Raw genomic sequence first — 25360 nt, 5'->3', positions numbered from 1 at the left:
AGTGTACCAGTGCAGTACTTGGCTTGTATGGGATGACAGTACATTACAGAGCCAACTGCTAAACCCCAGAGAGGGTAAAGCCTGTTGTTCATCATCAGATCTAATCCAAACCAATAGCACAATAGCACACACAACAAACCCTGGAGCTGGGGAAGAGCCCCAACAAAAGAGCGTACATGGGTTTGTTTGGTGTCCCTGTGCACATGTCAATGAATGTTCATGTTTATTTGAGTGCATATATGCATCAATCTGTCTGCCAGTGTGTTTATTCATGTGCACTCACTGACCTGTAGTCCACAGGTCGTAGAGACATGGATCCATTCATGTTCTCAATGGGAGGGAGACGGGGTGGAGCATTGTGGGGGTGACCCAGGTTGTATCCCCTGTAGGCATGGTCCAGAGTGGCGTTTCCCTGAGCAGCCAGCTGAGCAGCCAGGAGACTGGGAGGTGGGCCGGAGTACGTGTGGGCGTGACCAGCATGATTGGTTGAGTGAGGGTAGTGGCGTTGGTGGTGGTCAGGTCCAAGACCCCTAAGAGAGAAAGGTAGGGCGATGGAGACAACATTTTACAGAATGGCCAGCAGGGGGAGTAAGAGGACTGTCACGTCTCCTTGAACAGCTGACAGAGACAAAATGATCATAGTACTGGGGGAAACCCCTTATTTCCACTGGGGGGAAACCCCTTATTTCCACTGGGGGGAAACCCCTTATTTCCACTGGGGGGAAACCCCTTATTTCCACTGGGGGAAACCCTTATTTCCACTGGGGGGGAAACCCCTTATTTCCACTGGGGGGCAAACCCCTTATTTCCACTGGGGGCAAACCCCTTATTTCCACTGGGGGGAAACCCCTTATTTCCACTGGGTGAAAACCCTTATTTCCACTGGAGGAAACCCCTTATTTCCACTAGGGGAAACCCCTTATTTCCACTGGGGGAAACCCCTTATTTCCACTGGGGGAAACCCCTTATTTCGACTTATTCCATACATTTGATATGTCATCTTATTAAAGAATCTTTGTTTCATGTCAACTTTTCATTGACCTCATCATGCAGTATGTATGTAACTGTGTGTATTTGGACTGGCCTCATCTCAGGGGATAGTGATCCCTCGCAGGTGGCCCCCCGGTGGAGAGAGTGTGTGTGGTGGTGGTCAGGCCTCAGCTCCTTATCCAGGGCCAACATATTCCACTCCTGGCGACGGTTCCGAGCCTTACGCACCTTCTTCACCTCCCTCTGCAACGTCCCATCCACACAACGCTTCTGCTCCTGCGAGGAGACACATATTAGTGGAGACGGAGGAGGAAGAGAAAGAGAAGAAGGGAGAGATTGTTTTGCTTACTTTGTTCTTCCTCTTCTCCTTCCTCTTGTCTTCCGTGTCCCGCAGCATCTTCTCTCTCCACAGGTCGAAGAAGTAGGAGGGGTCAGTGTAGAACTTCAGCCCCTCCTTGTGGTCATCCCTACAGGGTCAAAGGGCAAACGCGGGTCAGGGTTTGTGGGAAATGAAGTCCACAACATTCTATTATGAGACTACAAAACAAGATCAGGTGAGGAATTTGACTCTGGGTTAAGACTGCCCTGGGTAGGAAACATTAGACAGATCATAGAAAGGGAGGGGGAGAGAACACACCTATATTTGGAGAGGATGTTGAGAGGTGGAGGTTTGTTACTCAGGTTGTACATCTCCTTGACAGGGATGGGAACGCTCCTCGTGGATACCACCTGCTGGTCCTGGGCGGTACTGCTCTTAAAAGCCTTCTTCATGTTGATGTCCTGCAGAGAGACTGAGGACAGAGAAAGAGGACACATAAATAGAAGGAGAGGGTTAGGGAGAGGGGGATAGACAGGGTGTGAGAGAGAGGGTTAGGGAGAGGGGGATAGACAGGGTGTGAGAGAGAGGGTTAGGGAGAGGGGGATAGACAGGGTGTGAGAGAGAGGGTTAGGGAGAGGGGGATAGACAGGGTGTGAGAGAGAGGGTTAGGGAGAGGGGGATAGACAGGGTGTGAGAGAGAGGGTTAGGGAGAGGGGGATAGACAGGGTGTGAGAGAGAGGGTTAGGGAGAGGGGGATAGACAGGGTGTGAGAGAGAGGGTTAGGGAGAGGGGGATAGACAGGGTGTGAGAGAGAGGGTTAGGGAGAGGGGGATAGACAGGGTGTGAGAGAGAGGGTTAGGGAGAGGGGGATAGACAGGGTGTGAGAGAGAGGGTTAGGGAGAGGGGGATAGACAGGGTGTGAGAGAGAGGGGGATAGACAGGGTGTGAGAGAGAGGGGGATAGACAGGGTGTGAGAGAGAGGGTTAGGGAGGGAGGGGGATAGACAGGGTGTGAGAGAGGGTTAGGGAGAGGGGGATAGATGGACAGGGTGCGAGAGAGAGGGTTAGGGAGAGGGGGATAGACAGGGTGTGAGAGAGAGGGGGATAGACAGGGTGTGAGAGAGAGGGTTATGGAGAGGGGGATAGACAGGGTGTGAGAGAGAGGGGGATAGACAGGGTGTGAGAGAGAGGGGGATAGACAGGGTGTGAGAGAGAGGGGGATAGATAGGGTGTGAGAGAGAGGGGGATAGACAGGGTGTGAGAGAGAGGGGGATAGATAGGGTGTGAGAGAGGGTTAGGGAGAGGGGGATAGATAGACAGGGTGCGAGAGAGAGGGTTAGGGAGAGGGGGATAGACAGGGTGTGAGAGAGAGGGGGATAGACAGGGTGTGAGAGAGAGGGTTATGGAGAGGGGGATAGACAGGGTGTGAGAGAGGGGGATAGACAGGGTGTGAGAGAGAGGGTTAGGGAGAGGGGATAGACAGGGTGTGAGAGAGAGGGGGATAGACAGGGTGTGAGAGAGAGGGTTAGGGAGAGGGGGATAGACAGGGTGTGAGAGAGGGTTAGGGAGAGGGGGATAGATAGACAGGGTGCGAGAGAGAGGGTTAGGGAGAGGGGGATAGACAGGGTGTGAGAGAGAGGGGGATAGACAGGGTGTGAGAGAGAGGGTTATGGAGAGGGGGATAGACAGGGTGTGAGAGAGGGGGATAGATAGGGTGTGAGAGAGAGGGTTAGGGAGAGGGGGATAGACAGGGTGTGAGAGAGAGGGGGATAGACAGGGTGTGAGAGAGAGGGTTAGGGAGAGGGGGATAGACAGGGTGTGAGAGAGAGGGTTATGGAGAGGGGGATAGACAGGGTGTGAGAGAGAGGGGGATAGACAGGGTGTGAGAGAGAGGGTTAGGGAGAGGGGGATAGACAGGGTGTGAGAGAGGGTTAGGGAGAGGGGGATAGACAGGGTGTGAGAGAGAGGGAGATAGACAGGGTGTGAGAGAGAGGGTTAGGGAGAGGGGGATAGACAGGGTGTGAGAGAGAGGGTTAGGGAGAGGGGAATAAACAGGGTGTGAGAGAGAGGGTTATGGAGAGGGGGATAGACAGGGTGTGAGAGAGAGGGTTAGGGAGAGGGGGATAGACAGGGTGTGAGAGAGAGGGTTAGGGAGAGGGGGATAGACAGGGTGTGAGAGAGAGGGTTAGGGAGAGGGGGATAAACAGGGTGTGAGAGAGAGGGTTATGGAGAGGGGGATAGACAGGGTGTGAGAGAGAGGGTTAGGGAGAGGGGGATAGACAGGGTGTGAGAGAGAGGGTTAGGGAGAGGTGGATAGACAGGGTGTGAGAGAGAGGGTTATGGAGAGGGGGATAGACAGGGTGTGAGAGAGAGGGTTAGGGAGAGGGGGATAGACAGGGTGTGAGAGAGAGGGTTAGGGAGAGGGGGATAGACAGGGTGTGAGAGAGAGGGTTAGGGAGAGGGGGATAGACAGGGTGTGAGAGAGAGGGTTAGGGAGAGGGGGATAGACAGGGTGTGAGAGAGAGGGTTATGGAGAGGGGGATAGACAGGGTGTGAGAGAGAGGGTTAGGGAGAGGGGGATAGACAGGGTGTGAGAGAGGGTTAGGGAGAGGGGGATAGACAGGGTGTGAGAGAGAGGGTTAGGGAGAGGGGGATAGACAGGGTGTGAGAGAGAGGGTTAGGGAGAGGGGGATAGACAGGGTGTGAGAGAGAGGGTTATGGAGAGGGGGATAGACAGGGTGTGAGAGAGAGGGTTAGGGAGAGGGGGATAGACAGGGTGTGAGAGAGAGGGGGATAGACAGGGTGTGAGAGAGAGGGTTTAGGGAGAGGGGGATAGACAGGGTGTGAGAGAGAGGGTTTAGGGAGAGGGGGATAGACAGGGTGAGAGAGAGGGGGATAGACAGGGTGTGAGAGAGAGGGTTAGGGAGAGGGGGATAGACGGGGTGTGAGAGAGAGGGTTAGGGAGAGGGGGATAGACAGGGTGTGAGAGAGAGGGTTTTGGAGAGGGGGATAGACAGGGTGTGAGAGAGAGGGTTAGGGAGAGGGGGATAGACAGGGTGTGAGAGAGAGGGTTATGGAGAGGGGGATAGACAGGGTGTGAGAGAGAGGGTTAGGGAGAGGGGGATAGACAGGGTGTGAGAGAGAGGGGGATAGACAGGGTGTGAGAGAGAGAGGGATAGACAGGGTGTGAGAGAGAGAGGGATAGACAGGGTGTGAGAGAGAGGGGGATAGATAGGGTGTGAGAGAGAGGGGGATAGACAGGGTGTGAGAGAGAGGGGGATAGATAGGGTGTGAGAGAGAGGGTTTAGGGAGAGGGGGATAGACAGGGTGTGAGAGAAGTATTTATATATCCTCAATTTCATCACTTTTACACTATCGCTATGTCAACGAGTAACGATGTCACTTCCTATTTCCTGTGACCTCTAACCCCTGTCTCACCTTCCTCCACAGTGGAGTCCAGCTGGGTGACCTTGACGGCCAGGCGGTCGATGCGGTCCTGCAGGGAGTTGGCTCTCAGGTAGAACGTGTTGGCCTCGTTGAACAGCTCTCCGAAGATGTCCTCCGCATGTTTACCTGCAGTACAAGAGTAGACAGATGGATCATGTGGTTAGCATGACATCATGGTGCACTAAATTATGCATACTATGTCTACTATGTACTGCACATTGAGATAACTATAGACAACTGCTCTCTTTATAATGACAGTATATAAACTGCGTGACAGACTGACAAGGTGAATCCAGGTGAACGCTATGATCCCAATGTAGAACATATAAAAATAAAGAAAAACCCTGGAATGAGTAGATGTGTCCAAACGTTTTACTGGTACAGTGTACCACAAAATAACTTAAGAAGGCACACCTGTTGCATTCCAGGTGACTACCTCATGAAGCTGGTTGAGATAATGCTAAGAGTGTGCAAAGCTGTCATCTAGGCAAAGGGTGGCTATTTGAAGAATTTGTTTCACACGTTTTTGGTTACTACATCATTCCATATGGGTTATTTCATAGTTCTGTGTCTTCACTATTATTCTACAATGTAGAAAATAGTACAAATATAAAATAAACCCTGAATGAGTTGGTGTTCTAAAACTTCTGACCGGTAGCATATAAGTGTATGTATGTATGTATGTATGTATGTATGTATGTATGTATGTATGTATGTATGTATGTGTGTATGTGTGTATGTGTGTATGTGTGTGTGTGTGTGTGTGTGTGTGTGTGTGTGTGTGTGTGTGTGTGTGTGTGTGTGTGTGTGTGTGTGTGTTACCGATGTGAAATGGCAAGCTAGTTAGTGCGCAAAAAGCATTTCAATCGGTGACGTCACTCGCTCTGAGACCTTGAAGTAGTTGTTCCCCTTGCTCTGCAAGGAACGTGGCTTTTGTGGAGCGATGGGTAATGATGCTTCGTGAGAGGCAGTTGTTGATGTGTGCAGAAGGTCCCTGGTTCAAGCCCAGGTAGGGGCGAGGAGAGGGACGGATGCTGAACTGTTACACATACAGTTGAAGTCAGAAGTTTACATACACTTAGTTTGGAGTCATTAAAACTAGTTGTTCAACCACTCCACAAATGTCTTGTTAACAAACTATAGTTTTGGCAAGTCGGTTAGGACATTTACTTTCATTTTCCCAAAAATTGTTTACAGACAGATTATTTCACTTATAATTCACTGTATCACAATTCCAGTGGGTCAGACGTTTACTAACACTAAGTTGACTGTGCCTTTAAACAGCTTGGAAAATTCCAGAAAATTATGTCATGGCTTTAGAAGCTTCTGATAGGCTAATTGACATCCTTTGAGTCAATTGGAGGTGTACCTGTGGATGTATTTTAAGGCCTACCTTTCAACACAGTGCTTATTTGCTTGACATCATGGGAAAATCAAAAGAAATCAGCCAAGAACTCAGAAAAAATATTGTAGACCTCCACAAGTCTGGTTCATCCTTGGGAGCAATTTCCAAATGCCTGAAGGTACCACGTTCATCTGTACAAACAATAGTACGCAAGTATAAACACCATGGGACCACGCAGCCGTCATACCGCTCAGGAAGGAGACCCGTTCTGTCTCCTAGAGATGAACGTACTTTGGTGCGAAAAGTGCAAATCAATCCCAGAACAACAGCAAAGGACCTTGTGAAGATACTGGAGGAAACAGGTACACAAGTATCTATATCCACAGTAAAACGTGTCCTATATCGACATAACCTGAAAGGCCGCTCAGCAAGGAAGAAGCCACTGATCCAAAACCGCCATAAAAAAGCCAGACTACGGTTTGCAACTGCACATGGGGACAAAGATGGTACTTTTTGGAGAAATGTCCTCTGGTCTGATGAAACTAAAATGGCCATAATGAGCATCGTTATGTTTGGAGGAAAAAGGGGGAGGCTTGCAAGCCGAAGAACACCATCCCAACCGTGAAGCACGGGGTTGGGAGCATCATGTTGTGGGGGTGCTTTGCTGCAGGAGGGACTGGTGCACTTCACAAAATAGATGGCATCATGAGGGAGGAAAATTATGTGGATATATTGAAGCAGCATCTCAAGACATCAGTCAGGAAGTTACAGCTTGGTTGCAAATTGGTCTTCCAAATGGACAATGACCCCAAGCACACTTCCAAAGTTGTGGAAAAATGGCTTAAGGACAACAAAGTCAAGGTATTAGAGTGGCCATCACAAAGCCCTGACCTCAATCCTATAGAAAATGTGTGGGCAGAACTGAAAAAGTGTGTGCGAGCAAGGAGGCCTAAAAACCTGACTCAGATCCACCAGCTCTGTCAGGAGGAAAGGGCCAAAATTCACCCAACTTATTGTGGGAAGCTTGTGGAAGGCTACCTGAAACGTGTGACCCAAGATAAACAATTTAAAGGCAATGCTACCAAATACTAATTGAGTGCATGTAAACTTCTGACCCACTGGGAATGTAATGAAAGAAATAAAAGCTGAAATAAATCATTCTCTCTACTATTATTCTGAAATTTCACATTCTTAAAATAAAGTGGTGATCCTAACTGACCTAAGACAATGCATTTTTACTCTGATTAAATGTCAGGAATTGTTAAAAACTGTGTTTAAATGCATTTGGCTAAGGTGTATGCAAACTTCCGACTTCAACTGTAAATAAATACATACGTACATATATAAACTCAGCAAAAAAAGAAGAAAAAGTCCCCCTTTCAGGACCCTGGATTTGTAAAAATCCAAATGACTTCACAGATCTTCATTGTAAAGGTTTTAAACACTTTTTCCCATGCTTGTTCAATGAACCATAAACAATTAATGAACATGCACCTGTGGAACAGTCGTTAAGACACTAACAGCTTACAGACGGTAGGCAATTAAGGTCACAGTTATGAAAACTTAGAGGACACTAAAGAGGCCTTTCTACTTACTCTGAAAAAACACCAAAAGAAAGATGCCCAGGGTCCTTGCTCATCTGCATGAACGTGCCTTAGGCATGCTGCAAGGAGGCATGAGGACTGCAGATGTGGCCAGGGCAATAAATTGCAATGTCCATACTGTGAGACGACTAAGACAGCGCTACAGGGAGACAGGACGGACAGCTGATAGTCCTTGCATTGGCAGAACACTTGTTACAACACCTGCACAGGATCGGTACATCCAAACATCACACCTGCGGGACAGGTACAGGATGGCAACAACAACTTCCCGAGTTACACCAGGAACGCTCAATCCCTCCATCAGCGCTCAGACTGTCCACAATAAGCTGAGAGAGGCTGGACTGAGGGCTTGTAGGCCTGTTGTAAGGCAGGTCCTCACCAGACATCAACGGCAACAACGTCGCCTATGGGCACAAACCCACCGTAGCTGGACCAGACAGCACTGGCAAAAAGTGCTCTTCACTGATGAGTCACGGTTTTGTCTCACCAGGGGTGATAGTCGGATTTGCGTTTATCGTCAAAGGAATAAGCGTTACACCGAGGCCTGTACTCTGGAACGGGATCGAATGTGGAGGTGGAGGGTCCGTTATGGTCTGGAGTGGTGTGTCACAGCATCATCGGACTGAGCTTGTTGTCATTGCAGGAAATCTCAACGCGGTGCGTTACAGGGAAGACGTCCTCCTCCCTCATGTGGTACCTTTCCTACAGGCTCATCCTGACATGACCCTCCAGCATGACAATGCCACCAGCTTTACTTCTCATTCTGCGCTTGATTTCCTGCAATACAGGAATGTCAGTGTTCTGCCATGGCCATCGAAGAGCCCGGATCTCAATCCCATTGTTCACGTCTGGGACCTGTTGGATCGGCGGGTGAGGGCTAGGGTCATTCCCCCCAGAAATGTCCCGGAACTTGCAGGTGCTTTGGTGGAAGAGTGGGATAACATCTCACAGCAAGAACTGGAGATGTACTGAGGTACCTAATGCAGCTGGTGGCCACACCAGATACTGACTGTTACTTTTGATTTTGTCCCCTCCCTTTGTTCAAGGACACATTAGTCCATTTCTGTTAGTCACATGTCTGTGGAACTTGTTTAGTTTGTCTCAGTTGTTACATTTTGTTATGTTCATACAAATTTTTGCTGAAAGTTTGCTGAAAATTTGCTGAAAATAAATGCAGTTGACAGTGAGAGGATGTTTATTTTTTTGCTCAGTTTATATACTACCATTCAAAAGTTTGGGGTCACTTAGACATTTCCTTGTTTTTGAAAGAAAAGCATATTTTTTGTCCATTAAAATAACATAAAATTGTCAGAAATACAGTGTAGACATTGTTAATGTTGTAAATGACTATTGTAGCTGGAAACGGCACATTTTATGGAATATCTATATAGGCGTACAGAGGCCCATTATCAGCAACCATCACTCCTGTGTTCCAATGGCACGCTGTGTTAGCTAATCCAAGTTTATAATTTTAAAAGGCTAATTGATCATTAGAAAACCATTTTGCTATTATGTTAGCACAGCTGAAAACTGTTGTTCTGATTAAATAAGCAATTAAACTGGCCTTCTTTAGATTAGTTGAGTATCTGCAGAATCAGCATTTGTGTGTTCGATTACAGGCTCAAAATGGCCAGAAACAAAGACCTTTCTTCTGAAACTCTGGTGTAACTTTTCCATGCGAGAAATTGCCAAGAAACTGAAGATCTTGTACAACGCTGTGTACTACTCCCCTTCACAGAACAGCGCAAACGGTCTCTAACCAGAATAGAAAGAGGAGTGGGAGGCCCCGGTGCACAACCGAGCAAGAGGACAAGTACATTAGTGACTAGTTTGAGAAACAGACGACTCACGTATCCTCAATCGGCAGCATCATTAAATAGTACCCGCAAAACACCAGTCTCAACGTCAACAGGATTGAAGAGGCGACGCTGAGATGCTGGCCTTCTAGGCAGAGTTCCTCTGTCCAGTGTCTGTGTTCTTTTGCCCATCTTAATCTTTTCTTTTTATTTGCCAGTCTGAGATATGGCTTTTTCTTTGAAACTCTGCCTAGAAGGCCAGCATCCCAGAGTCGCCTCTTCACTGTTGACATTGAGACTAGTGTTTGGCGTCAGACAGGTAGGGGAAACCAACTGAGATGGACTTGAAGATTGGTACTATCAATTCTCTTTCTGCCATTCTTCTGGTAACAAATGTAACTAAAAAATAGACCAGGGCATCACTGTCAGGGAAGGTCCGAGAGGAAAAATACACAGCAATCAATCTTTGCTAGAGCAAGTCTGTTTAGGTCAGCATCAATACGTTTTAACAACGTTGAACTTTTGTGTGTCAAACGCAAACATGAATGCACACGCACAATATAGACTATTTCTGTCACCATACTGACAGGATGACCTCTGGAGAAACATCTAGACTATTTTATGTCACCATAATGACAGGATGACCTCTGGAGAAACATCTAGACTATTTTATGTCACCATAATGACAGGATGACCTCTGGAGAAACATCTAGACTATTTCTGTCACCATACTGACAGGATGACCTCTGGAGAAACATCTAGACTATTTTATGTCACCATAATGACAGGATGACCTCTGGAGAAACATCTAGACTATTTTATGTCACCATAATGACAGGATGACCTCTGGAGAAACATCTAGACTATTTCTGTCACCATACTGACAGGATGACCTCTGGAGAAACATCTAGACTATTTTATGTCACCATAATGACAGGATGACCTCTGGAGAAACATCTAGACTATTTTATGTCACCATACTGACAGGATGACCTCTGGAGAAACATCTAGACTATTTCTGTCACCATACTGACAGGATGACCTCTGGAGAAACATCTAGACTATTTTATGTCACCATAATGACAGGATGACCTCTGGAGAAACATCTAGACTATTTCTGTCACCATACTGACAGGATGACCTCTGGAGAAACATCTAGACTATTTTATGTCACCATAATGACAGGATGACCTCTGGAGAAACATCTAGACTATTTTATGTCACCATACTGACAGGATGACCTCTGGAGAAACATCTAGACTATTTTATGTCACCATACTGACAGGATGACCTCTGGAGAAACATCTAGACTATTTTATGTCACCATACTGACAGGATGACCTCTGGAGAAACATCTAGACTATTTTATGTCACCATAATGACAGGATGACCTCTGGAGAAACATCTAGACTATTTCTGTCACCATACTGACAGGATGACCTCTGGAGAACAATCTAGACTATTTCTGTCACCATACTGACAGGATGATCTCTGGAGAAACATCTAGACTATTTCTGTCACCATACTGACAGGATGATCTCTGGAGAAACATCTAGACTATTTCTGTCACCATACTGACAGGATGACCTCTGGAGAAACATCTAGACTATTTCTGTCACCATACTGACCGGATGACCTCTGGAGAAACATCTAGACTATTTCTGTCACCATACTGAGATAATGACCTCTATCTAGAGGAAGGAAGGAGATCTAGCATGCTGAGTTCCATCAACTCTGACCTCCATTCATGGTTCTGACATTCAGTCCACCTCCACACACACACGGATACACACACACACACACGGATACATACACACACGGATACACACCCCCACACACCTCCTGTCCCTAGCTCAGACCTTCCAGGCCTTTGTACCTAGTCATTTATATTTATCCCACACAGCAGCTGCTGAAAGGCCCACTCCCACCACAAGAACTCTCACAATGACAGAGAGAGAGAGAGAGAGAGAGAGAGAGAGAGAGAGAGAGAGAGAGAGAGAGAGAGAGAGAGAGAGAGAGAGAGAGAGAGAGAGAGAGAGAGAGAGAGAGAGAGAGAGAGAGAGAGAGAGAGAGAGAGAGAGAGAGAGAGAGAGAGAGAGAGAGAGAAAGAAAGAAAGAAAGAAAGAAAGAAAGAGAGACAGAAAGCGAGACAGAAAGAGAGAAAGCAGAAAAAGAGAGAGGGACAGAGTTGGGGGAGGGAAGAAAACAGAGTATGAGGAAGACGTAGAAAGCAAGAAAGGGAGGGTCGAGAGAAAGCGAGAGGGGGAGCAGTGGTGGTTGGATACTGGATATAAGGGAGGAAAGAATATGTCAATATATTCCACAGGACATGATATTGGTTGTGTCATGGGAACAGCCAGGGTATTCAGGCTCCTCCCCCTTACGTCATAGTCACTCTGTTTAATATACCGCAGTACACCCAAACACACACACATATTCTGAATGTATTCTAGCGGAAATATCTAAACAGGATTACATCCTCCTGTGGGTCTATGATGACAGAGTCTTGACCTAGCGACCTGTAGGTCTGATCCTCACAAATCAATCACTGCTCCAGGATTAAACACTACATCATCTTCTTATCAACGTCAAACAGGACTGTGCAGTGTGCACTGCAGCAAGATAACTAGGAGATAGTGATGAGAGAGTATTTTAATGCAACTGTGAAATAGTATAATATTGTAGTGAACGGTGGGGCAGGGAAGCGAACCTGGGTCGCTGGGGTGAAAGGCAAACACCCTACCCATTGCGCCAATAGGGTTAACTCACTTGGTGATTGTAACATATCTCATATAGTGAGGATTAATACAATTTGAGGAGAATAAGCATGTTATTCATAGGTGTGGAAGAGGGCAATGATAATGATATATGTTACTGTTGACACACTGGTATAAAGCGTATGAAGTTGTTTGTAGTGTGTGGTTAGTGCTCTGAGAGAGAGTGTGTGTGTGTGTGTGTGCTCTGTGTGTGTGTTACTCAGGCTGCTGAGCTGGCGGATGATGGAGGAGAGGGTGTTGTTCATCACACACTCCAGTTCACTGCCTAAGCCCTCTGGCAACGCCCCCCGGCACAGGTGGCGCGGGTCGATGTTCCTCTTCACCAGAGGCATGGTGATGCCTCACACTGTCACACCTAGAGAGAAGCACAGGACACACAATACATATGATATATGACACACTGTACTTACATAAAGGACGTACTTACAGACAATTTTTGTTTTAAGTTATAACTATTGCAAGTATGGTAAGTAGTATAAACACAAACACACACACACACACACACAGATAGTCACATGGCCAGACGTATTACCACACACTAACAAACACACAATCCTATTCTTAGAAACAGGGTTAAAGAGACTGGGCATACAACTGTGACCCGTCCAGACTGTAGTAGTAAACAGTAGCAGGCCATCGGCAGACAGATGAAGGTATTAGGAAAATAAGCTACAGTCCAGCTAATGCTTTCCAGCCTTACCACTGCCCCAGATGTAGGGTCAACTGCCCAAACACACACACTCACTCTCCTGTGGCGTGCACGCTGAGACCCATTCCCTTGATAGTTCAGACCATACTAAGGATCAGGTTGCCCATTCCTTGACACTAATCTAAGGTGAGGTTAGCATCTTCCCTGGAATGGTTAAAATCAGGATCTGAGGAGGCTAAGCTGATCCTAGATCTGAGTCTAAGGGCAGCTTCTATAGCAGATGAAAAAGGGATCTCAGAAAGCATCGGAGCGGCCATCTTATCTGGGCCTCTTCCTGCTTCCTGTTTTTGCGGCCTCCGCCCGGCTTCAGCTTCCTGTTCCTCACAGTGTATCATCTCTACTCCCTGTCCTCCCAGAGGAGCAGCAGAAGAACAATACAGCCACAGCTTGAGGAACTGCTGGGGGCCACACTCCCAACAGCAAAGCTGACCCCTTAGTCATGCACTTCATTTCAGATTTAGTATGCTAGGCTATGTGTGTCATTGATGAATAGGGCGTTTTGTGAAGGGAAAGGTGATATCTATCTAGTCAGTTGCACAACTGAATGAATTCCACCAAAATGTGTCTTGCGCATTTAACCCAACCCCTCTGAATCAGAGAGGTGCGGTTGGCTACCTTAATCAATGTCCAGGTCATTGGTGCCCGGGAGCAATTGTTGTTTGGGGCTAACTGCCTTGCTCAAGGGCAGAATGGCATAGTATTCCAACTTGCGGGCTCAGGGATTTGAACCAGCGACCTTTCGGTTACTGGCCCAACAATCTTAACTGCGAGGCTAGACCCTTTGATGGTGTTGACAGAGAAAATAGTCATTTCTGACCACCAAGTAGCAACCTCCCCACAAGGCTACAGCAGAGTCCTCCGCTGGCCTCGGTCCAATACCCCCTGCCCTGCTTACAGCCATAAACCAATAAGGGACAACATAGGAGAAATTACTCCATCACCGTCTGCTGCCACAAAACTCACTGAAAACAGCTAATTAGGCATGCTGTTAAAGAGATAGCGCCATGGTTTGCATATGGAACCAGGCCTACAGTATTATAGAAAAACGCTAGTCTGTGAAATGTGTTGGTCTGCTCTGCTTGGAAGTTCTGAGTATAGTTAACATATGCTGTGAGTTGTATTGGTTCTTGTCTGGTGACAATGGGGAGATAATTAAGAGGTTGGGGTGGGGAGGCAAATGAAAGGAAGGGGAGAGAGGAAGGGAACGTGTGTGTGTGTGTGTGTGTGTGTGTGTGTGTGTGTGTGTGTGTGTGTGTGTGTGTGTGTGTGTAAATCATGTGTGTATATGGTGTGTGTGTGTGTGTGTGTGTGTGTGTGTGTGTGTGTGTGTGTGTGTGTGTGTGTGTGTGTGTGTGTGTGTGTGTGTGTGTGTGTGTGTGTGTGTGTGTGGAGAGTGAGTTAGTGAGGGAGTGGGTGTGCAAGGGCCTCAGGGAAGCCACTCTGAAAGGTTCCTAGGACAATAGAGCTCCGTTCACACGGCAACAGCAGAGTGCTCCCATGCATGCCTCCCCCTCCGCTCCCCTCCTCCTCCCCAGACCTCCTTTAACACACCCTGAAACGAGGGCACTCCACTCAGAAAGGAAGAGATGGTAGAAAGACAGACACATGGAAAAATAGTTAGTCACATTCAGGTTTGCAAATGTAGTTGCAATGTACAGGGAAATTCTTAAGCTCCAACAGTGCAGGTGTGAATGAGACAATAATAATAATACAATTAATATTATATACACTAGTGATGACAGGTGTCGTTTAAGATGAGGGAGGACGATACATTTCTTTATGAGCATGGCCTTATTTCTATTACAGCATATTGTATGACTGTCATTCAAATTCCATTCACCCAGCTCAATGTAACAACAATAGGTTTAGGCTACTACATGATACTCAAATTTCCCTATACCCATCATGAGTTTGCTACAACCTAGCCTATTAATGAAAGTTTACAACGTAGGTGGACAGGTCAAGTACATTTTTTGTAATCAAGGTGACAGTGACACATTCAATACGGCCTTGTACACTCTTGCCTGCATCTAGCTGATCTCGGGTGTAGTCATTAGTCCAACGGCTACAAACGAGAGTTTCTATTGGACAAATTCAGGTATGTTTATCCCTATTTCATTCTGTTTGCTTCCGTTTAAGAAACGTTTTTCAACAGAATCGGCAGAATGAATACACCCCCTGATCACACGCAAAACACAGTTCACTTTCATAGCTGCCACATTCAAACAGCATGATCACTTTGCGCGTAATTCCTTCTCACATCTATGCGCTCTCCTCCTCGCTCACCTTTTCTCTTTGCTTGTGGAATCCAGTGCATAACACATCAGCTGTCTGTGTGTACGCCAAACCTTCATATCATAACCGCTAACCGTTACACACAGACTACACCATTGTCACCATATTATCTCATGTTTAAGTCAACAAAGTTAATAGAACTATAGCATTAGTAACTGGTTCTACAATGTAAAAGGCCATTTCCACATCCATTGTTACATTAGTACAGAAATCTTAATCAGACAATAATTATGTATGATATTTCAACACCATGCATACATGGAACAATGATTGTCTTATTCAACATTCTGACTCCAAAGCGTTGAGCGCAGGCCATGTAGCCTATTCCTATGCGCACTGAGGCACTCGCTCCCATTACACACATAAAACAGAGACATAGGACACAGACACACGAAACTCCGACATAACCCGGAAAAGATGAACAAAGGAAACTATAAATTGAATTAAATAAACAGAACTTACCCCTCATGAGTCTTGAGAACATTCATGTGGACTATAAACAAATATAAATGAAAATGTATCGTTGGACGATCAAACGTGAAACAGAAATGTCTAGGTGTTGCAATAAACGATAAGGGGATGGAATAATGAAACGCTATTATTGTAGCAATTATTGTAGTATTGGATGGAATCTAGATTCACCACATAGGTCCTATGCATTTAAACGTGTGAAAGCAACAGAAAACATTTCAACAAGAGAAAAAAAGTTATCCACTGGCGGGAGTTTGGTCTTCGAACACAGTAATAATTCATTTTAAGTACAAATTCCAAATGCAAGCTTCATAAGTAAATTATTAATTTTAATGAATTGTTACATATCCAAATACCAGTAGGCCTATGCTAGTAATTGTTGCCCCATTGCTGGTGAGCTTGCAAAGTAAATAGTTAATATTATTGATCACCCCCCAAAATATTTATTTATTATGGCAATCCTCTCTCCCAACAATTTGAGTTTAAAAAATAAAATAATAATTTAAAAAACTATTTGAGTTTTCACTGCATCCGATCCTATAGTTGTACAGCAAATCAGCAATCTGTTGGCTAGCTCACCCGACCGGCGTTGATTGACAGTTTGCTGGTCCAATCAGAGTTCAAAGTGCGCGTTTCCCTAGCCAATCTGTTGCAGGTTTTTCCTTTTGCAAGGGCGATGCTGCCGCTTCTGTCTCTGGCTGCGTGTAGAGTAGGCCTAATCCACGTAGAACCTGTGCCACAAGATGAGTGACAAAACATGTTAGATAATTTCAAGTCATCAGTCTCAAGACAAAGTCGAGTCCGAGTCTTAAGGCTCCAAGTCAAGTCTCTTAATTATTTGATTTTCTATCAAGTTGAGTTTCAAATCAAATTTGTACACAACTCTGAAAAAAAGCATATAAATAGCGTGTCTGGATTTGATTAGAGCTTTGATCGAAAATTCAAGCCTCATGCTTCCTGAGCCATACATTAAATACATTTTATGAGCACAAGTCCAAAAAAGCTCAAATGATGGTGCCGTTATCCAATATATAGGCTACTGCACATTACGCAGGACAGAAAAACATAAAAGCCCATAGATGTAACTAGCTATGTGCTCTCTTGGGTAAATCATTGAAACTAGCTCTAGTAGGCTAATCTTTTTGAGTGTGAACTGTATTTCTTTACTATATTGTATTAAACTGTATTATTATATTACGCACATCATTCAAACCATAGGACTAGAATTACATGCAGATGGCTTTCACTTCTCTTTACGAAGATTGATTGGATATGGGACTGAATAAATAACTGCTAACCTAACACGTTCGCTCTTCTTTCAAACTACCCGTGAGTTCTATTGGCTGCTGTATTTAACGTTCAGAAAACAAGAGCTTGCGTCCCTCTTCGAATTGTCTATTGGTAGAAGAAATGCAAAATGTAATGTCCAGCAAGCTACTCTAGGCTAGCTTTTCCAGCATATGACTCCAAGAGCTAAGGGGCATTTTATTTAAAGGAGAGGCCAGTGGACCACAGGGACATGCATATTGGCAAGATATTAATTAGAAGCTTACTATGCATAACCCATAATGTATTAGTTCAATATAAGGCTAATTCTGCATTGAATTCATCACCTGAAAGAGGTAGGCTAGGACATCTATACAGTGCATTCGAAAAGTATTCAGACCCCTTGACTTTTCCCACATTTTATTATGAAATAGCCTTATTCTAAAGCAATTGGCATCCACAATTGTTTATTCCATATTTAATAAAAATCACTTTGCTTTAGAGTTTTTTATTCAGCATAATATTGTAAATAATAAAACAAATTAAACTGGCATGGACAAAAATGAACCTAATAACCTAATATTTTGTTGCACAACCTTTAGAGGCAATCACTGCAATCAAATGTTTTCTGCAGCTCTCAATGAGACTTCTGCACCTGTTAACAGGTACTCAAGTGCATCCAGATTCCATTGATCATCCTTGAGATGTTTATTCAAATTGATTGGAGTCTATCTGTGGTAAATTCAATTGATTGGACATGATTTGGAAAGGCACACACCTGTCTATATAAGGTCCCACAGTTGACAGTGTATGTCAGAGCAGAAACCAAGTCATGTGGTAAAAAGAATTGTCCGTAGGACTCAGACAGGATTGTGTCGAGGCACAGATCTGGGGAAGGGTACCAAAAAATGTCTGCAGCATTGAAGGTCCAAGAACACAGTGGCTTCCATCATTCTTAAATGAAGAAGTTTGGAACCACCAAGACCCTTCCTAGAGCTGGCCGCTCAGAGCAATTGGGGGAGAAGGGCCTTGGTCAGGGAGGTGACCAAGAGATGATCGTGGACTTCAGGAAACAGCAGAGGGAGCACCCCCCTATCCACATCGATTGGACCACAGTGGAAAAGGTGGAAAGCTTCAAGTTCCTCTGCGTACACATCACTGACTAACTGAAATGGTCCACCCACACAGAGTGTGGTGAAGAAGGCGCAACAACGCCTCTTCAACCTCAGGAGCCTAAAGCAATTTGGATTAACACCTAAAACCCTAAAACTTTTCTAGATGCACAATCAAGAGCATCCTGTTGGGCTGTATCACCGCCTGGTACGGCAATGACACCCCTCACAACCGCAAAGCTCTCCAGAGGGTGGTGCAGTCTGCACAACGTATTACCGGGGGCAAACTTCCCACCCTCCAGGACACCTACAGCACCCGATGCCATCGGAAGGTCAAAAATATCATCAAGGACATCAACCACGTGAGTCACTGACTGTTCACCCCACTATCATCCAGAAGACGAGGTCAGTACAGGTGCATCAAAGCAGGGACAGAGAGACTGAAAAACAGCTTCTATCTCAAGGCCATCAGATTGTTAAAGAGCCATCACCAGCACATCAGAGGTGGCTGCCTATAGACATAGAATAGGAATCACTGGCCACTTTAAGGAAATGAAACACGAGCCACTTTAATGTCTCAGTATCTTGCATTACTTATCTCATCTGTATTAACTCTATACTATTCTATGGTATCTTAGTCCCTTTAATTGTGTGTAAATATTGCATCACCCATCTCATGTGTATATAGTGTATTCTTTACTATTCCACTGTTTCTTAGTCAAATTCCACTCTCTGACATATGTATAGATATTCCTAATCAATTCCTTACTTAGATTTACGTGTATTTTGGGTATATGTTGTGAAACTGTTAATGTTACTTATTAGATATTACTGCACTGTCAGAGCTAGAAGCACCCGCAATAACATCTGCTAAACAAGTGTATGTGACCAATAAAACTATTTTATTTGATCCCGATGGTCACTCTGGCAGAGCTTCAGAGTTCTGCTGTGGAGATGGGAGAACCTTCCAGAGGATAACCATTTCTGCAGCACTCCACCAAATCAGGCCTTTATGGTAGAGTGACCAGACGGAAGCCACTCCAAGCCCGCTTAGAGTTTGCCAAAAGAAAGGACTCTGAACGTGAGAAACAAGATTCTCAGGTCTGATGAAACCAAGATTGAACTCTTTGGCCTGAATGCCAAGCGTCACATCTGGAGGATACCTGGCACCATCCCTATGGTGAAGCATGGTGGTGACAGCATCATGCTCTGGGGATGTTTTTCAGCAGCAGGGACTGGGTTACTAGTCAGGATCGAGGGAAAGATGAACTGAGCAAGGTACAGAGAGATCCTTGATGAAAACCTGCTCCAGATTGAGATGGTTAGGGATGAGTTGGACCGCAGACTCAAGGAAAAGCAGCCAGGTGAAGCTGGTTGAAAGAATATTAAGAGTGCACAAAGCTGTCATCAAGGCAAAGGGGGGCTACTTTGAAGAATCTCAAATATATTTTCATTTGTTTAACACTTTTTTGGTTACTACATTATTCCATGTTTCTTATTTCATAGTTTTGATGTTTTATTCTACAATGTAGAAAATAGTAAAAATAAAGAAAAACCCTTGAATGAGTAGGTGTCCAAACTTTTGACTGGTCCTCTATATACAGACATGCTCAAATTTGTTGGTACCCCTCCACAAAATTCAAAGAATGCACAATTTTCTCTGAAATAACTTGAAACTGACAAAAGCAATTGGCATACGCAATTGTTTATTCCATATTTAATAGAAATCAGACTTTGCTTTAGATTTTTTTTATTCAACATAATATTGTAAATAATAAAACAAATTAAACTGGCATGGACAAAAATGATGGGACCCGTAACCTAATATTTTGTTGCACAACCTTTAGAGGCAATCACTGCAATCAAATGTTTTCTGTAGCTCTCAGTGAGACTTCTGCACCTGTTAACAGGTAGTTTGGCCCACTCTTCCTGAGCAAACTGCTTCAGGTTTGATGGGTTCCTTCTCCAGACTGCAAGATTCAGCTCTTTCCATAAATGTTAGATAGGATTCAGATCAGGCCTCATAGAAGGCCACTTAAGAAAAGTCCAATGTTTTGTTCTTATCCATTCTTGGGTGCTTTTAGCTGTGTGTTTTGGGTCATTATCCTGTTGGAGGACCCATGACCTGCGACTGAGACAGAGCTTTCTGACATTGGGCAGTACGTTTTGTTCCACAATGCCATGATAGTCTTGAGATTTCATTGTGCCGTGCACAGATTCAAGGCACCCTGCGCCAGGCGCAGCAAAGCAGCCCCAGAACAGAACCGAGCCTCCTCCATGTTTCACTGTAGGTATGTTGTTCTTTTCTTTGGGAGCTTCATTTTTTCATCTGTGAACATAAAGCTGATGCGACTTGCCAAAAAGCTCCAGTTTTGACTCATCTGTACAAAGGACATTCTCCCAGAAGAATTGTGGCTTGTCAATATACATTTTAGCAAATTCCAGTCGGTCTTTGTTTTTCTTTCAAAAGTGGAGTCCTCCTGGGGTCTTCTTCCATGGAGCCCACTGTCATTCAAAAAGCGACGGATGGTGCGATCAGAAACGGACGTATCTTCAGCTTGGATCTCTTTGGCAGTTATCCTTGGTTCTTTTTCTGCCATTCACACTCTCCTTCTGTTCAATCTGGGGTTGACTTTCCCCTTGTGGCCGCGCCCAGGGAGGCTGGCTACAGATCCAAACTTAAACTTCTTAATAATATTTACAACTGTTGTCACAGGAACATCAAGCTAGTTGGAGATGGTCTTGTAGCCTTTACCTTTACCATGCTTGTCTATTATTGTCTTTCAGATCTCCTCAGACAAATCTCTCCTTTGCTTTCTCTGGTCCATGTTCAGTGTGGTGCAACACAATGATACCAAACAGCACAGTGACTACTTTACTCTGGTCCATGTTCAGTGTGGTGCTCACAATGATACCAAACAGCACAGTGACTACTTTACTCTGGTCCATGTTCAGTGTGGTGCAACACAATGATACCAAACAGCTCAGTGACTACTTTACTCTGGTCCATGTTCAGTGTGGTGCAACACAATGATACCAAACAGCACAGTGACTACTTTACTCTGGTCCATGTTCAGTGTGGTGCAACACAATGATACCAAACAGCACAGTGACTACTTTACTCTGGTCCATGTTCAGTGTGGTGCAACACAATGATACCAAACAGCACAGTGACTACTTTACTCTGGTCCATGTTCAGTGTGGTGCAACACAATGATACCAAACAGCACAGTGACTACTTTACTCTGGTCCATGTTCAGTGTGGTGCAACACAATGATACCAAACAGCACAGTGACTACTTTACTCTGGTCCATGTTCAGTGTGGTGCAACACAATGATACCAAACAGCACAGTGACTACTTTACTCTGGTCCATGTTCAGTGTGGTGCAACACAATGATACCAAACAGCTCAGTGACTACTTTACTCTGGTCAATGTTCAGTGTGGTGCAACACAATGATACCAAACAGCTCAGTGACTACTTTACTCTGGTCCATGTTCAGTGTGGTGCAACACAATGATACCAAACAGCACAGTGACTACTTTACTCTGGTCCATGTTCAGTGTGGTGACCACAATGATACCAAACAGCACAGTGACTACTTTACTCTGGTCCATGTTCAGTGTGGTGCAACACAATGATACCAAACAGCTCAGTGACTACTTTACTCTGGTCCATGTTCAGTGTGGTGCAACACAATGATACCAAACAGCTCAGTGACTACTTTACTCTGGTCCATGTTCAGTGTGGTGCAACACAATGATACCATACAGCTCAGTGACTACTTTACTCTGGTCCATGTTCAGTGTGGTGCAACAAAATGATACCAAACAGCTCAGTGACTACTTTACTCTGGTCCATGTTCAGTGTGGTGCAACACAATGATACCAAACAGCACAGTGACTACTTTACTCTGGTCCATGTTCAGTGTGGTGGACACAATGATACCAAACAGCTCAGTGACTACTTTACTCTGGTCCATGTTCAGTGTGGTGCAACACAATGATACCAAACAGCTCAGTGACTACTTTACTCTGGTCCATGTTCAGTGTGGTGCAACACAATGACACCAAACAGCACAGTGACTACTTTACTCTGGTCCATGTTCAGTGTGGTGACCACAATGATACCAAACAGCACAGTGACTACTTTACTCTGGTCCATCTTCAGTGTGGTGCAACACAATGATACCATACAGCTCAGTGACTACTTTACTCTGGTCCATGTTCAGTGTGGTGCAACAAAATGATACCAAACAGCTCAGTGACTACTTTACTCTGGTCCATGTTCAGTGTGGTGCAACACAATGATACCAAACAGCACAGTGACTACTTTACTCTGGTCCATGTTCAGTGTGGTGCAACACAATGATACCATAGTGACTACTTTAAACAGATACCAAACAGCACAGTGACTACTTTACTCTGGTCCATGTTCAGTGTGGTGCAACACAATGATACCAAACAGCACAGTGACTACTTTACTCTGGTCCATGTTCAGTGTGGTGCAACACAATGATACCAAACAGCTCAGTGACTACTTTACTCTGGTCCATGTTCAGTGTGGTGCAACAGTGACTACAATGATACCAAACAGCTCAGTGACTACTTTACTCTGGTCCATGTTCAGTGTGGTGCAACACAATGATACCAAACAGCTCAGTGACTACTTTACTCTGGTCCATGTTCAGTGTGGTGCAACACAATGATACCAAACAGCACAGTGACTACTTTACTCTGGTCCATGTTCAGTGTGGTGCAACACAATGATACCAAACAGCACAGTGACTACTTTACTCTGGTCCATGTTCAGTGTGGTGCAACACAATGATACCAAACAGCACAGTGACTACTTTACTCTGGTCCATGTTCAGTGTGGTGCAACACAATGATACCAAACAGCTCAGTGACTACTTTACTCTGGTCCATGTTCAGTGTGGTGCAACAAAATGATACCAAACAGCTCAGTGACTACTTTACTCTGGTCCATGTTCAGTGTGGTGCAACACAATGATACCAAACAGCACAGTGACTACTTTACTCTGGTCCATGTTCAGTGTGGTGCAACACAATGATACCAAACAGCTCAGTGACTACTTTACTCTGGTCCATGTTCAGTGTGGTGCAACACAATGATACCAAACAGCTCAGTGACTACTTTACTTTGGTCCATGTTCAGTGTGGTGCAACACAATGATACCAAACAGCTCAGTGACTACTTTACTCTGGTCCATGTTCAGTGTGGTGCAACACAATGATACCAAACAGCTCAGTGACTACTTTACTCTGGTCCATGTTCAGTGTGGTGCAACACAATGATACCAAACAGCTCAGTGACTACTTTACTCTGGTCCATGTTCAGTGTGGTGCAACACAATGATACCAAACAGCTCAGTGACTACTTTACTCTGGTCCATGTTCAGTGTGGTGCAACACAATGATACCAAACAGCACAGTGACTACTTTACTCTGGTCCATGTTCAGTGTGGTGACCACAATGATACCAAACAGCACAGTGACTACTTTACTCTGGTCCATGTTCAGTGTGGTGCAACACAATGATACCATACAGCTCAGTGACTACTTTACTCTGGTCCATGTTCAGTGTGGTGCAACAAAATGATACCAAACAGCTCAGTGACTACTTTACTCTGGTCCATGTTCAGTGTGGTGCAACACAATGATACCAAACAGCACAGTGACTACTTTACTCTGGTCCATGTTCAGTGTGGTGGACACAATGATACCAAACAGCTCAGTGACTACTTTACTCTGGTCCATGTTCAGTGTGGTGCAACACAATGATACCAAACAGCTCAGTGACTACTTTACTCTGGTCCATGTTCAGTGTGGTGCAACACAATGATACCAAACAGCACAGTGACTACTTTACTCTGGTCCATGTTCAGTGTGGTGCAACACAATGATACCAAACAGCACAGTGACTACTTTACTCTGGTCCATGTTCAGTGTGGTGCAACACAATGATACCATACAGCTCAGTGACTACTTTACTCTGGTCCATGTTCAGTGTGGTGCAACAAAATGATACCAAACAGCTCAGTGACTACTTTACTCTGGTCCATGTTCAGTGTGGTGCAACACAATGATACCAAACAGCACAGTGACTACTTTACTCTGGTCCATGTTCAGTGTGGTGCAACACAATGATACCAAACAGCACAGTGACTACTTTACTCTGGTCCATGTTCAGTGTGGTGCAACACAATGATACCAAACAGCACAGTGACTACTTTACTCTGGTCCATGTTCAGTGTGGTGCAACACAATGATACCAAACAGCTCAGTGACTACTTTACTCTGGTCCATGTTCAGTGTGGTGCAACAAATGATACCAAACAGCTCAGTGACTACTTTACTCTGGTCCATGTTCAGTGTGGTGCAACAAAATGATACCAAACAGCTCAGTGACTACTTTACTCTGGTCCATGTTCAGTGTGGTGATACAAACAGCAATACTTTACTCTGATACCAAACAGCACAGTGACTACTTTACTCTGGTCCATGTTCAGTGTGGTGCAACACAATGATACCAAACAGCACAGTGACTACTTTACTCTGGTCCATGTTCAGTGTGGTGCAACACAATGATACCAAACAGCACAGTGACTACTTTACTCTGGTCCATGTTCAGTGTGGTGCAACACAATGATACCAAACAGCTCAGTGACTACTTTACTCTGGTCCATGTTCAGTGTGGTGCAACAAAATGATACCAAACAGCTCAGTGACTACTTTACTCTGGTCCATGTTCAGTGTGGTGCAACACAATGATACCAAACAGCACAGTGACCATACTTTGACTCTGGTCCATGTTCAGTGTGGTGGACACAATGATACCAAACAGCTCAGTGACTACTTTACTCTGGTCCATGTTCAGTGTGGTGCAACACAATGATACCAAACAGCTCAGTGACTACTTTACTCTGGTCCATGTTCAGTGTGGTGCAACACAATGACACCAAACAGCACAGTGACTACTTTACTCTGGTCCATGTTCAGTGTGGTGCAACACAATGATACCAAACAGCACAGTGACTACTTTACTCTGGTCCATGTTCAGTGTGGTGCAACACAATGATACCAAACAGCACAGTGACTACTTTACTCTGGTCCATGTTCAGTGTGGTGCAACAGCAAGTGACTACTTTACAAACAGCTCAGTGACTACTTTACTCTGGTCCATGTTCAGTGTGGTGCAACACAAT

General features: G+C 45.0%; 1 protein-coding gene across 4 annotated transcripts in view; it reads right to left on the bottom strand.

Annotated features, from left to right (window-relative positions):
- The window catches only part of LOC118380776 (actin-binding protein WASF3-like), a 61634-nt gene that overhangs the window by 26705 nt on the left and 9569 nt on the right, over nt 1-25360 (bottom strand). For 3 of the 4 annotated variants that reach the window (XM_052502879.1, XM_052502885.1, XM_052502878.1), the window contains exons 2-7: nt 12477-12632; nt 4747-4881; nt 1628-1781; nt 1340-1457; nt 1085-1266; nt 288-530 (exon numbers count right to left, since the gene is read on the bottom strand). In XM_052502879.1, coding sequence (XP_052358839.1) covers nt 288-530; nt 1085-1266; nt 1340-1457; nt 1628-1781; nt 4747-4881; nt 12477-12609 — 965 coding nt within the window. In that variant the 5' untranslated portion in view covers nt 12610-12632. Of the gene's footprint in view, nt 1-287; nt 531-1084; nt 1267-1339; nt 1458-1627; nt 1782-4746; nt 4882-12476; nt 12633-16331; nt 16484-25360 lie in introns of all 4 variants that reach the window. The other variant, XM_052502881.1, reaches the window with a different exon arrangement.

The sequence above is a fragment of the Oncorhynchus keta genome, chromosome 4 (genome assembly GCF_023373465.1).
Source record: "Oncorhynchus keta strain PuntledgeMale-10-30-2019 chromosome 4, Oket_V2, whole genome shotgun sequence".
NCBI lineage: Eukaryota > Metazoa > Chordata > Actinopteri > Salmoniformes > Salmonidae > Oncorhynchus > Oncorhynchus keta.
Note: the sequence above shows the minus strand (reverse complement) of the source record. Positions and strands in the feature narration are given on the sequence as shown.